Source organism: Montipora capricornis, chromosome 12, assembly GCF_036669925.1.
Source record: "Montipora capricornis isolate CH-2021 chromosome 12, ASM3666992v2, whole genome shotgun sequence".
NCBI lineage: Eukaryota > Metazoa > Cnidaria > Anthozoa > Scleractinia > Acroporidae > Montipora > Montipora capricornis.
The window spans coordinates 31,039,938-31,054,937 of NC_090894.1; the positions used below are offsets into that span (position 1 = coordinate 31,039,938).

The 15,000-nt window shown below is 40.3% G+C and overlaps 1 protein-coding gene across 3 annotated transcripts in view; it reads left to right on the top strand.

The window, feature by feature from the left end:
• LOC138026958 (rab3 GTPase-activating protein non-catalytic subunit-like) overlaps positions 1 to 11,503 on the top strand; it is a 60,066-nt gene extending 48,563 nt beyond the window's left edge. For all 3 annotated transcript variants that reach the window (XM_068874435.1, XM_068874438.1, XM_068874436.1), the window contains 10 exons: positions 121 to 187; positions 973 to 1,043; positions 1,890 to 1,925; positions 4,767 to 4,841; positions 6,975 to 7,039; positions 7,119 to 7,269; positions 7,612 to 7,701; positions 8,223 to 8,462; positions 8,561 to 8,722; positions 10,906 to 11,503. In XM_068874435.1, coding sequence (XP_068730536.1) covers positions 121 to 187; positions 973 to 1,043; positions 1,890 to 1,925; positions 4,767 to 4,841; positions 6,975 to 7,039; positions 7,119 to 7,269; positions 7,612 to 7,701; positions 8,223 to 8,462; positions 8,561 to 8,722; positions 10,906 to 11,049 — 1,101 coding nt within the window. In that variant the 3' untranslated portion in view covers positions 11,050 to 11,503. The remainder of the gene's footprint in view (positions 1 to 120; positions 188 to 972; positions 1,044 to 1,889; positions 1,926 to 4,766; positions 4,842 to 6,974; positions 7,040 to 7,118; positions 7,270 to 7,611; positions 7,702 to 8,222; positions 8,463 to 8,560; positions 8,723 to 10,905) is intronic.
• Positions 11,504 to 15,000: the final 3,497 nt, after the last annotated feature.

Sequence of the window (15,000 nt, forward strand, 5' to 3'; positions counted from 1 at the left end):
GCCTATTGGGGAAGTAATCGTTCTCGAAATTTCAAATTACTCGCCCGATTACTCCCTGAATTGTACTCCACTCTGTCTATTACCATTATTAATCGACTAATACTTCTCTTTTCCGTGCAGGAAACCAATAAATTATTTCTTGCATTGGAATATTTACGATGTATTCATTCTTCTACCCTTCAACATGGTATGTCTCATTTACCTTATTATATGAAATTTTCGCGACACTTTAATTTCGCGATCTCTAGTAAGACGCTATTTAAAGGTATTTAACTTATCCTTGAAGCAAATAGAAAAACTTCATTTACAATAACGTCAAAATTTACAACAAGAGATGCAGCGATGGGTCTATATGAGAACAGTAACAACAAAGTTGTAATAATTTCCAAACGAATTTTACGCTTGTTCGTTAATTTTGGTCAATTGACCATGATGTCCCCAGTCGTTTGTGTACATTTCTGGATGGAAGCGGAATTATGAATCATAGTTTAAAATCTTTTAAGAATCACGAATCTTTGTTTTAAAAACTCGGGAATCGTGACTGACAACGACACTGAGGAAAGCCCAGTCCGATCCAGGGGACTGTACAAAATCACTCTTAAAAATCACGAATCATTGAAGTAAAAACCAAGGAATGAAGAATATATTAAGACTCGAATGATTTCGCCTCTATCCTGGATTGTAAATGTCTTGGTATGAAGACGTTGCAATTGCCTCAGAATAGATAAAAACATGGTTCTGTCAACTTTTTAATGTTAATAAACTCGTCCTTTCTTCATTAATAGCTATTACTGATGTACTGTTATTCACTTAATTTTCGCGTCGTGTTATGTTCGCGACACTTATTGTTAATTTCGCGAGTAATGAGATACATTTATTTCTCAAAACTGTTTTCCATTCAGCTATCTTTTGAAAATCCGCAAAATCTTGTTCCTAATTTTTACAAGTCGTTAAATATTGTCTCCTTTTTAGGCCTAGCTGTTTTATTATGGAAGAGATATTTAAAAGATAAAATATCTGCTAGCGTTATGCTCATGGAGAAGGTTTGTAGTTGTAGCAGTCAGAGTATACCGTTTCTCTGGGATCTACAGTTTACTGTGCATGCTTTTGACACTAATCCGATAGAAATTAAAAAGACCTGTTTGTTTCTCACCTATTTCGGCTTCGGAATCATCGGAATCTCGAAAGCCCGAAACTATTCGGGCGTATTTCGGGTTACATAAAACGCTTTGTGCCTTCAAAAGGATAACGTTTCTAGTCATGCAACTTTGCAATTGTTTCGTTTTTGCTAGCCACGAAAACATGTTTAAAGACCATTTTTTTTCGCAGAAGCAGCAGGTCATAGTTTTACAAATTGCTTTTCGGGCCCGAAAAGTTTTGGGGACTTAAAAGAAACACACCACTGACTCCCGCCAATAAGGCGGCGTGCATGGTTAGTTTTTTGAAAGTCCTTCGACTGGATATGTTAACCCTTTGACTCCCAAGAGTGATTGGTATGTAGATTCTCTTCAAAATTTCAATGAAACGTCAGTCAGACAGGCATTGAGAATGACCAATATTATCGGCTTAAGAGGTGTGATCTTGATAGAACACCAAATTCTCATGGCTGCCCAACAAAGAAATCCAAGATGCTAGTTAGGAGAATGAACATTTTGATCTTGGAAATGAAAGGTTTAATATTTTTTAAGATCATCGCAGTCATGAACGTTTCTTCAGCTATAATGAAAGAGAAGCCTGAAAAACTGTATTTCTTTTTTATTGAAAACTATATCATTGGATAACGCAATTCTAGAGTTTTGATTGGCTTAGCCATCATGGTATTTGAGCTATTATACCATGTTCAGCAAATATCAGTAACTTTACTCATCAGTATTTTGGTTCGTTGATAGGTTGGAAAAGCTCCCAAAGATCGGCTTTGTCGAAAGGTGTGTACTTCGTTAGTGACGATATTCATTGATTCATTGTTGTTTTTTAGATTGGTTTACTCTAGCGTCCGAAAACGAGCTTCTTCTTTGTTACTCAGTCCTTTTATCGTGACGCAAAAAGAGGGGTGGGGTGTGAGGGAGAAATAGACACCCAGCTTTATTCCCCGTCACACTCGACACAATAGAGAGTTTAAGACGAACGATAACGAAACAAAACAAGTAGGTTTAATGGGTAAAAACAATGGTTGTGCACGTGTGTTATATATCAGTTTTGGAACATTTCTCTGCCGTTCTCGGCGTCCTGACAACGACATCAAATACCAAATTTGAGATTATGTGGACCACGTGTCCCGATGACAAATTTTCTCTGCAAACATCCACACCGTTCTTACCACTGAATTTCATACCAGATTTGGTGGATCAAACTTTTCATGCAAAACGACCCTGAATAACCTCAAAATGATGGATTCCTTGCTTTAATTCCTCATAACTTTGTGAAATATAATCGTCCGGGTGAGTGCAATCCTGAGAAGGACTGTTTGACGCTGAGGATGACTTCCGCTCAGGTTGTCGAAACGTCTGTCAATGTCACCCAAAACAGTCCCTCTCAGGTCTACACTAGAAAAAACGACTACGAGTACGAGATTTTCTCATAGAAAAACAGTGAACGCGCACAAACTAGCGTCATTTTGGCGGGAAAAACGTGATACCGTCGTCATTTTAGTACGAGGTTTTGTAAAAATGTCGTTGTGCTTAAACAAGTCACCAACTATGTAGCAGTTTTGGCATTTTTCGATCAGGAAAAGACTCAGTTATCAGCAATAAGAATATTTGAGGAACCTATGCTGCTAACAAAGGGTACGATTAATCGCCAGTCAAGGTTATAAAATTTCTAAGTATTTTCGCAAAAAACAGGCAGTCAAATGTCGAACTCGTTCTCGTCGTCGCAGTTAAATCTAAAGGTCCCTACCCACCCAGACGATCGTACTTCACCAAGTTATAACTCCTTATTATATGGCAAGCACGTTTCACGCTAGATGGAGCTCTCTGATTCGCTGGTTTTTGATCAGGATTTTACAGTACGGAGCATTACCATTGAAACGGTCCGTTTCCGTATTTTTTCTCTCTCCCGGGAAATTCAAGTTAAGGTGCCTCAAACCAGTTTCAACTCTTGAAGAAACGTTCTCATTAGAAGGATTGACACTACAGCACTTTATCACTTAACAGCAATGTTTTGGTACCATATAACACACCAATTATTGCTGAAAAAGATTCGGTCATTTTTGTGTCATAAAAGGTTACCGTGGCAACAGGAGAGCCTTGCAAAAACACCCCATATTTTGGCTTTAGCTGCTCATATCTCAAAAACGAACCCGGTGACCCCCATTTTTTGTTTTTGAAACATAATCAGCATGCCAAAATAAAACTTTCTGCAAAGATTAAAAAAATTCTGTGGAGCGGATTCAGAGCCACCTTAAATAATTGAAAATTTAAGGTAGCTCTGAATCCGCTCCACAGAATTTCTTTAAACTTTACAGAGAGTTTTATCTTGGCCTGCTGATCTCTTTTGTGCAATAAAAAATTAGGGTCACCAAGTTCGTTTTTCAGATATGGGCAACTAAACCCAAAATGTAGAGTGTTTTTGCAAGGCTTTCCTGTTGCCATGGTTACCTTTTACGCCACAAAAATGACTGCATCTTGTTCAGCAATAATTAGTGTTTCACACGGTACTTTAAAGTGCCCCTGTGACCAAATAATCAATTCATATTTTTCTTTGGATTTCAAAACTATGTTAACAAAACACTAAGTGACCCACGTTTTAAGCCTTGATTTCAAAAAGACACCTCTTTATTTTAACCGTAATTTTCCTATTTAATGGTCCGCCATTACTAACATTATGTTCTTGAGAGAGCTGGATCGAGGAGAAAGTGACGTCAAAGGCTCACTAGTTTAAGAATGCAATACGTGTGTACGCCGCAGAATTAATATGCAGCACGGGGGTTTTGGGCTTTCAGACTTTTAAACGCACGCTTTGCATATATAATAAGCTGCGTTCACAGGCTGAAATTTTAAGCTAGTGAGCCTCTGACGTCACTTTTCCCTGGATCCAACCGTCTGAGGTCCAATCGGTCAGTTTTGAACGTGAGTAATGGCGGACCGTGAAATCCAAAACTTACACTCAAAGTAAACGGCCTTTGGATAAAAATCAAAACTCAAAATTTTGCCAGTCAGGTTTTAAGCAAACACACTTTCAAAATCTGAAGGAAAAAAGGAAGTGGTTTTTTTGATCACAGGGGCACTTTAACATTGCTGTTACGTGATAAAGTGTTGTAGTGTCAATCCTTCTAATAACAAGATCTTTGAAAGAGTTGAAACTGGTTTGAGCCACCTTAATCGAAACACACAAAGTTTTTAAAAAAAGCGGAATATAATTTTTTCAACTGAACAGTAAACTTTTAGTTTTGCCTGTAAATGGTTACCGTTCAAAGTTCACCGATGGAAGACGAAGATTACCAACATCCACCAAGCACAGAAGTGTCCGGTCGCTGGAAGAAACGATGCCATATAATAAACAACTTACTAACCTCACCTGCTCGGGACCTTACTGGGAAATGCTGGTCCTCGGTAGTTTTTGTACGGACCGAGCCCACGTACTGCCACGACTTCGGGCCAATATTGGCCAGTAAGGCCCTCGCGCTCGGTTACTGAGTAAGAGGTTATTATTGCTAAGCGAAAGTGGTGCTGCTCTTAGTCTATAATGCCACTAACCGCCTATTGAACTATCCGTCGTTTTTACGTGTTCAAGAACTCACTCGTTTTATCGTCTTCCTTTTCTCTCAGACTGTGGATTTAAGTTATGATGCTCTGGAACAGTTCATCAAAGCCACGTTACAGCTGCTAGAGCATATTAATGAGGTGACGCAATAAAATGTTCAGACTTGGAGGGATTTTTCTCAGAATACAATCAACTGTTTGTTATCTACTTTTTAGGAGGCAGTGTAGCCCAGTTTTTAGGGCGCTTGCCTTGATATCCAGAAATCCCGGGTTCAAGACACGTTCTGACCACTTGTTGAATTTCTTCAATGTAGTCCCTGGTTCAATTCCTGGCTGCACTTGTAAATAGCCACCTGGTTTGGCTCCGGCCAGTTGGGAAGCTGTTCTGTTCAATGCTCGGAGACATTAGCTACTAGCTACTCTAACAAAATCCGATGATACTTACTTACTTCCTTCACCAACTTCAAGAAGGCTTTTGACTCTATTAATCGAAATGTAATGTTCAAAGTCCTGGAATTCCGGCGACACTAGTAGAGGCGATACAAACCTCATACATCAATTCCAAAAGTGCGGTGAATGTCGACGGCCATCTATCCGATGAATTCGAGGTCACTACTGGAGTCCTTCAGGGAGACGTCTTGGATCCGTTTCTGTGCATTATTCAATATTATGATTGACTACATAATGAAGCAATCTGAAGGAACACATGACTTTATTACATCGCCTAGAAGATCAAGTAGATACCCAAGGGAAGTGACCAATGACCTCGATTTTGCTGACGATATCGCCCTTCTTGAGAATTCCCTCGAAGAGGCTCAAGTCCAGCTAAGTAGGACAGCTGCTGAGGCCGAAAAGATCGCCGGGCCTTGTCATCAACACCAAGAAAACAGAGTTCATGACCAATACCAGCGGCAAGAAATTCTGACTCTGAACAATAAAAACATCAAATTGGCTAACGATTTCACTTACCTTGGGTCGAAGATGGCTTCCTCTGAAAGCGATGTGAAACGGCACCTTAGCCTTGCCTGTCTGCATTCTGGAAGCTAGGGAGGCTGTGGCGATCCAAAACTATACCCCCGAGCTTAAAATCAAACTGTTTAAGACGACCTGTCTATCGATCCTTCTCTACGGATGTAAAGGGTGGACATTAACCAAAGCTTGAAGACAAACTCAACAGCTTCGCCATCAGCTGCGTAGGATAATCCTGGGTATCAAGGGATTGGACTTCATCTGGAACGAAGAAATCCTTTGGGCCGGTGCCTACTAATTCAAAGATATTTTTGCCCCTGTTTATGATCATGCAGGAAATGTAGATCTTAATAAGTGTTATTGAAATCCAAAAAGAAAATTGGAGGTAACCACGCATTTTTCAGAGATAATTGATGACTAATATTTGTAAAAAGCTTTAAAATACAAAGCAATGTATGGCGTTCTTTCTCAAATTGAAGCTTAATTTTCTCTCAAAAATGCATGGTTACCCCTAGTTTTCTTTTTGGATACCAAGAGTACTTACTACGACCTACTTTCTCCGGATAGTTTTAAACTGCGCAAAAATATCCCTGTATTAGGAAGCATCACCGATAGGAAACCTGAGTATCTAGAGATGCGCAGAATGTGTGCGCCATAGCGATAATAGGTACCGTCCTTAAGAGATTTGAAACAAGACCTGCTCATCCAGCTGATACAAGAACGACAGCTCCACTTCCTAGGTCATAACCTCAGGAAACCAGAGAACGAATTGGTCAACCAACAGGTACGCCCTTTTCCAACCCGATCGCCCAAAGCTGATGTCTCATCAGTACATTGCTAGCGTAATCAGCCAGGCATACCCACCAACGCAGGAAGAGATTCGAAGCATGTCATGGCACAAGACCGGAAGGCGTGGAGACAGCTCGTGACCGACTGCAGTGCAGTCGGCTGATGATGATTATGATGACATTAAACTATGATTTTACCTTGTTACTCTTTGTAATCCGCTTTATCCATTTGGAGAAAAGAGCAAAATCTTTATTTTTTCTCACGCATTTCAGCGCTCATGCATAGCATCGACGGCAGGTATTTGTAAGAAGCGGTTTTAAACCAAAAAGTATTAACGATAAGAATACCAAGACGTTTCGATGACTTCATGTCTGTCTTCACTATCAAATTCAAAGCTTTTTCACATTTGAGATCTCACATTTAACATTGATAATAATTGGTTCATTTGATTGTTTTTTTTTTGTCTTCTGTGATTGGTAAAAGTTAAAAACCCGCTTTTCATTCACTTTATTTTAGATCGACTTGACTGATTCCGAGCTCATCACTTTGGAAAGTGAAGACTTTTGGCAAGCTGGAGAAGCGTGAGTTTTAATTACTACCAGATCATTTCAGACTTAATTACTTCTGGTTCATTGAGGTTATTGTTGGTTATGTTTTAAGGAATTCCAAGTCCCTTCTGGATGAAGCCCATGAGCAACTCCCAAGTAATGCACCTCTCGTAGAGCTCCATGCAAAGCTTGTCACTGTTCTTTGGATAATCATGGGCTTGGAAATGAAGAGTATCAAACCGCTTTCTCTCTTCGACACAACGGTAATTTCATGTATTCATTGGAAGCCAGCCATTTTCCCGACGAGTCGACTTGCTAGCGCTGAGGTCCTGGTTGCGCGAAGTTTAGTTACGCTAATAAGTGTTCAGTACATTGACAGCCAAAGGATGTTCTTCTTAGAGTTTGCGCTGACCACGCTTTGAACTCGCTGACGTCAAAGTCGTCACCAATGAAGCTTGTTTTAAAATTCGGATAGCCTAGGTTCGTTTGGGTTAATTTGGGTCAACGATTTGGCAATGCAGTGAGCGAAACGACTTAGGATGGTAGCGAACTGGATGTAAAACGAAGAAATTGTGCACTCCTGTATTTGTCCTTTTTTTGTTTAGAGCAAGGAATCATTTATGAGAGACCTCAGCTCCTCTCGCCCGTCATCATCCGAAGAAGTCGATAAAGCGATCATAGATGCAAGGGAAAAGGTAAATTGACTCTCCCTAGTCCCTAGTCCTGTCTCTAGTTGGGGATGCAGGGCTGGCGCAGTGGTGAGGCCACCTGCCTCCCACCGCGTTCAATTCCCAGACTCGGCGTCATATGTGGGTCGAGTTTGTTGGTTCTATGCTCAACTCCGAGAGGTTTTTCTCCGGGTACTCCGGATTTCCCCTCTCCTCAAAAACCAGCATTTGATTTGATTTGCGTTAATTTGTTGATTTCAGTTTTCAGTGTCCCCAATTAGTGCTCCAGCGCTAGAACTTTCCTTTTCTCAGTTTCCTTTTTCCTAGTCCTACTGTCGTCTTAATGTTGTGTTATAGGTTAGTGCTTTAAACATGTACTGTAAAGCGCCATTGGACATCGCTGGAAATGGTGCTATATGAATACGTTATTATTATTATTATTATTATTATTATTATTATTATTATTATTATTATTATTATTATTATTATTATTATTATTATTATTATTATTACTTGATTCCTTACATAACGTGGCTTTTTATTTTTAGTTTCTCACGCGTGCCCTGTCCTTCACGGTCAGTTTCTTGTCGAACCAGTCCCACCACCCAGTCCTTGGAGGAGACGACAAGGCTAATGATATTTCAACGAAAAAAGCGGAATCCTCAACCAAAGACTGGCCAGCGATTATTTACAAGCTCGCAGAGGAGTTTGGCATGGATGCTGACTACTTCAAGCGTCATTTCGTTCGTGAACTATACTCCGCCGGTTTCGATGAAGTCGCAAAAGAGGTACAACTGATATGAGAATTTAAGACCTTATTCATCTTCTTGATGTTACTTTTATGTCTTTCAGTGTTCATTTATTGATACATTGTTCTTTTGAATAGGGCATGTTCTGTGTCCGAGATCAGCGCACGTTGGCATCGCAGCTCCTGAGAATCGTGGGACAGCGTCTCGCTCACGTGATTTTGGATGCATCGGAGTCCAGTGAGCGTGCGATTCGTTTGTCTCGATTACCAACACAGATCAGTAGCTGGATCAAATCTCAAGTAATTATACCATATTCTTTTTGTTCGATGAGGGACTAAATATACTTCTTTTCATTTCGTGCGAAATGTATTTACTGGAAGCTAGAATTTTCGTAAGCAAAACTTAAGCTAAAGCAAAGAAATCGTTGGGTATAATACAACGGAACCTTCGGAATTGTCTCAAGTACGTGGGAGAAATAGCATATACATCCCAGTTTCCTCAGAAATATCTAACCCAATTACAAATATCTGTAATTAATCTTTAAAAAGTGGCACTCTTCCTGCAAAATGGAAGGATTCAAACCTTACACCAGTTTTCAAGTCAGGTCAGAAGGATGTTGTCACCAGTTACAGAGCAATTGCCCTCCTACCTATTTTATCCAAAGTACTTGAGCGATGTGTTCACTCTAGGATTCTTAATCTGATTGAACCATATTGAAGTCCTCAGTTCACAGCATGGTTTTAGAAGGTACAGATGCTGTGTTACGCAGCTACTCCACTATGTACACAATTTGGCAACATCCTTAGATGCTGGTGAACAAATTGATAACATCTACCCTGATATGGAAAAGGCTTTGACGGAGTACCACATACAAAGCTTCTACATAAGTTGGAGTTTTTAGGTATCCGTCACCGTTTGCTGCACTGGATAGGGGACTACCTCACAGATAGACGGCACAGAGTATCTATCGACGGCATCTCCTCTGTTTAGAAATTTGTATCTTCTGGCGTCCCGCAAGGCTCGATAGTCGGTCCTATTCTGTTTCTCATTTATATTAATGATATTAGATTAGAGTTATCTCCTGATACTTTACTACCCCTCTATGCCGATGACGGAAGATGTAGCAGAGTCATACGCGGTCATTTGGGCCGTGACATACTGCAACAAGACCTATCCACCTTACATCAATGGAGTGAGAGCTGGGGTATGAAGTTTAACATGAAGAAATGTAAACATCTCTGTATCACAAGCAAGAAAACCAGATTAGAAACCGCTTATAGCCTTCGTACCGAGCGTATTCCTTTGTCAAATGAAGAAAAAGAGTTGGGAGTTTTAATAAGTCATAACCTGTCCTGGAAAAACCACGTCTTGGCCAAACTTAACATCGCTAACAAAGTGCTACGTTTGATCAAGAGAACTTGTGGTACCTGTAACCATCCTCATGTACTGCTCAAATTATTCATTCATCTAGTTAGATCGCACGTTGAATTTGCCTGCCAGGTATGTTCTCCACATCAACAGTTCTTGATCGACTTGGAACTTTATTTAAGTGTCAAGTCGTTCTAGCGCTGTAGCACTAATTGCGCCAGCCCTGCACCCCCGACATAATTGAAAGAGTTCAGCCTTATGGAGAGGGACTGCAGGAACTGAACCTTCTGTCCTTTTCCTCAAGGAAGCTTTTTGTGGACTTAGTTTTTCTTTTTAAAATGCATGATGGGCCTATATGATCTGGATCTGTCTTATTATCTTGTGACAGTTGACAGTTCTAAATATAATTTTAGACCTGCTAATAACCCGTTTAAAATTAAATATGCAAGGAACTAATGTTCTAAAATTTCCGTATATCTTTAGAGTAGTAAAATCTTGGAACTCTCTGCCTTTACATTTGAAGATGACTTCCGCTCTGGTTGTCAAAACGAATTTCAGTGTCACCAACAACGGTCGCCCGCACGATCTTACTTCGTCCGTCAAATTTCAATGACTCCTGCATGGGTTCAGACCGTTTCAATTTTCTACTTAACTTCCACCTGATTACCGTGTTTGCTCGAATATGCGCTGCATTTGGGACAAAAAAGCAAATAAGCGCCGCCCCGAATAACCGCTGCTTTGCGAGGAATTTCGTCAAATTAAAAACAAAAAAAACACTATAAAGTAACTCCGACGCAGCATGGGGAATTTCTTTGCATCAAAACAGATGTTCTTCAGTTCAAAGTGGTTGTATTTCACTCCTCGTCCATTAAGTAAAATGCCGTAAGAGTCAAATGGTGACGTTTCTGTTATCTCCGTACAGAAATATTTGTGTGGCGTCCAATTTGTAAATAAGCGCCACCCTCGAATAAGCGCCTCACTTGAGGCGCGAAAAATAAAATAAGCGCCACTGTGCTTATTCGAGTAAGTACGGTACTTTACTCCCCATTTTGATTAAAAATGAATCTCGGTCACAAAAGTGCTGAATTCTTTCTTCTTTGAATTTTGACTATAGGACCCCAGCAAGCTTGTGTGTCGTACGGTGCCACTCTCGCACACAGTGGATCTCCTGCGATTAGTATCAAGCATTACAAGCCACGACTCACCGGATTTTCCCCTCACATCTGGGCTGGCAGAATCAATCAAGTTCTTATTGTGATACAAAGACGAAGCGGAAGAATGGAAGTACAAAAAATCCGTATCGAGAGCGCGTCACGGAGTATTCCAAGTCCGTTGCAGGAACGCACTCGTTGCCAACAATGTCTGGCTAGATTTTGATAAAAAACCAAACAAAGCGTAAACTGTTCATTCGTGGTCCAGCGATACGAAAATTCTGCCTGCCGACAAAGTGGGACCCAGTGAAGTGAAGGCACGATTTGTCATAATATTGGGAATGTGACGGAAATGGGTATTTTTATCAAAGGGAATTGGTGATATTTTAGATGTGAAATTGTGGTGTCTACTGGAATTACCACGCTTAATTATAGCTTAGAAAATTGTAACGGATAACATCGCGAAATCAATTCTTTTATTTTCTGTCACCCAGGAAATTTATACCGGTAATTTCTTAAATTCTTAAATACATGCTTCTAATAAATAAATTTTGATGACACATGCAGTAGTGTTTGTTTACCTTGAGGGGTAAGTTCTAACAGATCGTGCTTTTTTTTTTCTACCGATACATGCAAGGCGTTGGCTTCAGTGGAAGCAAACTCTCACTAAAATTCTCAACATCTCGTCTCAATCTATCTGCATGTATTATGTTTTTGGTAAATTTTTGTCTTCAGCAATATCATTGCCAGAAGCTTTCCATGCCAACAAGCTCAGTGCCTGTCTTTTCTAGTCGTGATTAGAGAGACCTTGATGTCTTCGACTGGGATGTCAATTGTTTGATATTTGGGTCAGGGTTTAGCGTAATAGGCCTTACTTTAGATCTAGCAATTTCGCCTCATTAGCACTATCCCAGAGAAACTTCCCAGGGGTACGTTATGAAACTGTTACGTTCTGAGAGGTATAACGAATTCGCAGTTGTACTTCTTACTGAAAACCTTGTCTAAGTACATACGTTCGTCTGCTAAACCTTCAGACCCAACGCCCACATTCAGTTTGCCAAGGAGATCAAGGAGAATAGATTGCCCTCCTAGCCTGCTTGGTTACCCGTGACAACAACAGACTCTCGTAGGCTACGGACGACGGTTCACATTGAACCCACACATACTTACAGACTCTTTGACGATTCACAGAAACCTTACTGATTACAGTGTCAATACAAAATAAAATAGAAAATACAGTCATGATAAAATTGAAAGAAATAATCACTAAATTTATGATGAGCACAGGAAACAACCCATCGTCCACCATTGAGCTTATGTAGCCCACTTCGGAAAATACCATAATACTCTGTTTGTCCCCCTAAATTTTGCATAAGCATTGTTTTTGTTTTCTCTTGGGACCATTGTAAGTCCCAAGAGAAACTGCAAACAATGCTTATGCAAAATTTGGGGGGACAAACAAAGAGTATTATGGTATTTCCTAAGTGGCCTATTACATTTGCGAATCTTATTTTCAAAATAATACTTAAAGGTGTTGCAGATCTAACATCAGGAGGTAACTTCCCCTATAACCTGGGCCCAAGGTAACGTAACGAATGCTTGCCTTATTACGGCGTGGTTCAGTGGTTGGGGCGTTGGGTTTGTATGCGGTTGCCCCGGGTTCAAATCCAGTTCCGGCCTCTGGTTTAGATTTGTTTTCGGTTGTCCCGGGATTCAACTCTACCACGCTTTGTAAATGGCCAACTGGTTGCCTCCTTCCAGTTGGGATTCTTAATCGTGTTTCTGTTAAGTTTGAAATGTTTCTTTCGGATTATTAAAAAAAAGTACGGTGCCTGTGAACTACAATCCTGGTCAAAACTGTTGGGACCATTCCCCCCTTCCCCCATTACAATGTTGATTTTTCAAGGTCTCCGAAACTAAGATCCATGCATCGATCGCTGGCATGTTTCAACATTGTCTTGGGGGGGGGGGGGGAGGGGCGCGAAAAAGGCAGCGAAAGAAGAACACACGTCGCTCATATAACGATGTAAGCATGTACAGTAAATTCTCCACTTTTCGCCCAAAATTTGACAAGTGTCCCGAAGTCTTTTGACCCGGATTGTAGCTTGATAGCTAAGGCCCGTTTTAAACGTCTCATTTTACATGAGCCGAATCTCATTTGCGTTAGATTCAGCGCATGTAAAATGCGACGTTTAAAACGGGCCGAAGTGCTCTTCCACTATGAACAAAGCATTTAAATTTTACAGTATTGTATCTTGGGATGGAGAAGTCTGATTTCGTAAAAAGTAAGAAGAATCGTGATTAGTAAAAATGTTACAGATATAAGCTGGACATATAGTTTATGCATAAAGTATATTAGGCGACTCATTCAGTAAACACGAAATTCTTATCATTTTGCAACATACAAAGCACCAAGGCTCGAAAGGGTTTTCAACTGAGCACGCGCGCGTAAGCCAAACACGCAGTTCGTAAGCTGCTGGCGTCGTGATTTAAATGGGTCACTAGAAGTAAACAAATACCGCTAGTTTGGCTCACTTTTCTCCTAATTCCTATATATATGGAATATAAATAGACATCTCCTATTCAGAAAAACTTCGAAAATTCTGCACTTATGGTTTAATTTATTTTATTTATTTAATTTAATATCTATCCAGGGGCATCCAATTTAGCAGAGCTAGTTCAAACGGAAGGGTCACTTCAATCCGTTCTGTTGACCTGTAGCTCCACTCGCGCGCGGACTCGAATAGGCGGGTGACGCATGCGTAAATGCTAACTTGTAGCCCTCTCATTTTTCCTGATTTTGCAACTTTACTCGTTTATATCTCTACTTCCGGACAGCGAATGTTTTTCATTTTTTGCATGTTAGCCTAGATTAATTTAAAACGTTTGTCTTTCAAATTAAAAAGAAAATTAGAGACATTTCCAAAAAACTGATTTGAACTGGAAATTCAAAACATACCTACAAGTTTTTTTTGGTTATTTAAAGGCGATTGTTTGGTGTTTTCGTCGACACGTCCGTGGTAAATTATCAGTTTTAAACAAGCTCCCATTTACCATGAACGTGCTCTGCGTGGCGTTAAGTATTACAGCTTTCGGATATAAACATTTCTGACCGCTCACTGACTAAGACCACATGTAATCCTGTATTCTTAATCGCAAACCAGATATCATAAACCGGATACATCATCTTAAAAAAAACCTCTTTGGTACATCCAAGGAGAGCTCTTAGCAAAGTCGTCAAAATAGGTGAAGATATATATACAAAGTGCAGCGAAGAAACAAAGAAAGCCAAGTGTAAGGGGGGACGCGCGAGACGAGACTTTATATACCCTCGCGTGTCTCTCCTCTCGCACGCGCGCCTCCTTACTCAGTGATATATAAGACATGTTACTCTATGTTTTTCCTGTTATAAGTGTGTCAAGGTATTTGGTACGTTAAACCGTGGTTTATCAAGAGTTGGCTTAAACAATTCACTAACCCCACTCGTTAAGTAATCCGACACAACCGATTAGAGTCTGCCAAGTTGAGGCGATCATCCAGATACAGTATATTCAAACTGAGTGGTTAATGAGGCTGTGAACTCACTGGTAATGCCCAAAGCACTGTCTCCATGAAAACACGACCGAGAGCTATCACAGTCAATTACACAAACCGGCCATTGAAGGCGCAAATCAAACAAACTCCATTTTTGTTTTTTCTTGGTGTCTTTGCATACTTTAGGGTAGAAAGTGAAACGTTCCAATGGCACGAAAATAGGCAAAAGGAGGCTTACATCGCAAAGAAATAGTCCGGATTTATTCTGCTTAGGGGTACTTGGATACAGAAATCCATTTTCTGTAGTAATTACTGTTCTAAGAAAGTAGCTCTTTGCTTAACGTTATCCATAGTTGTCACCAGGAAGGGGTGTTTGAGGGACTTCTTTGAAAGTTTCCAGCAATGTGACATGCACCAAGTGAAAAAGTGTCCTTCCTGGATGCTTTTAGATCAGCACTCCCAAAAGTAAATCGTACAATACGTCAGCCCTTCTCCGGTACGTTTCGTACCTAAAGAATGTTAAG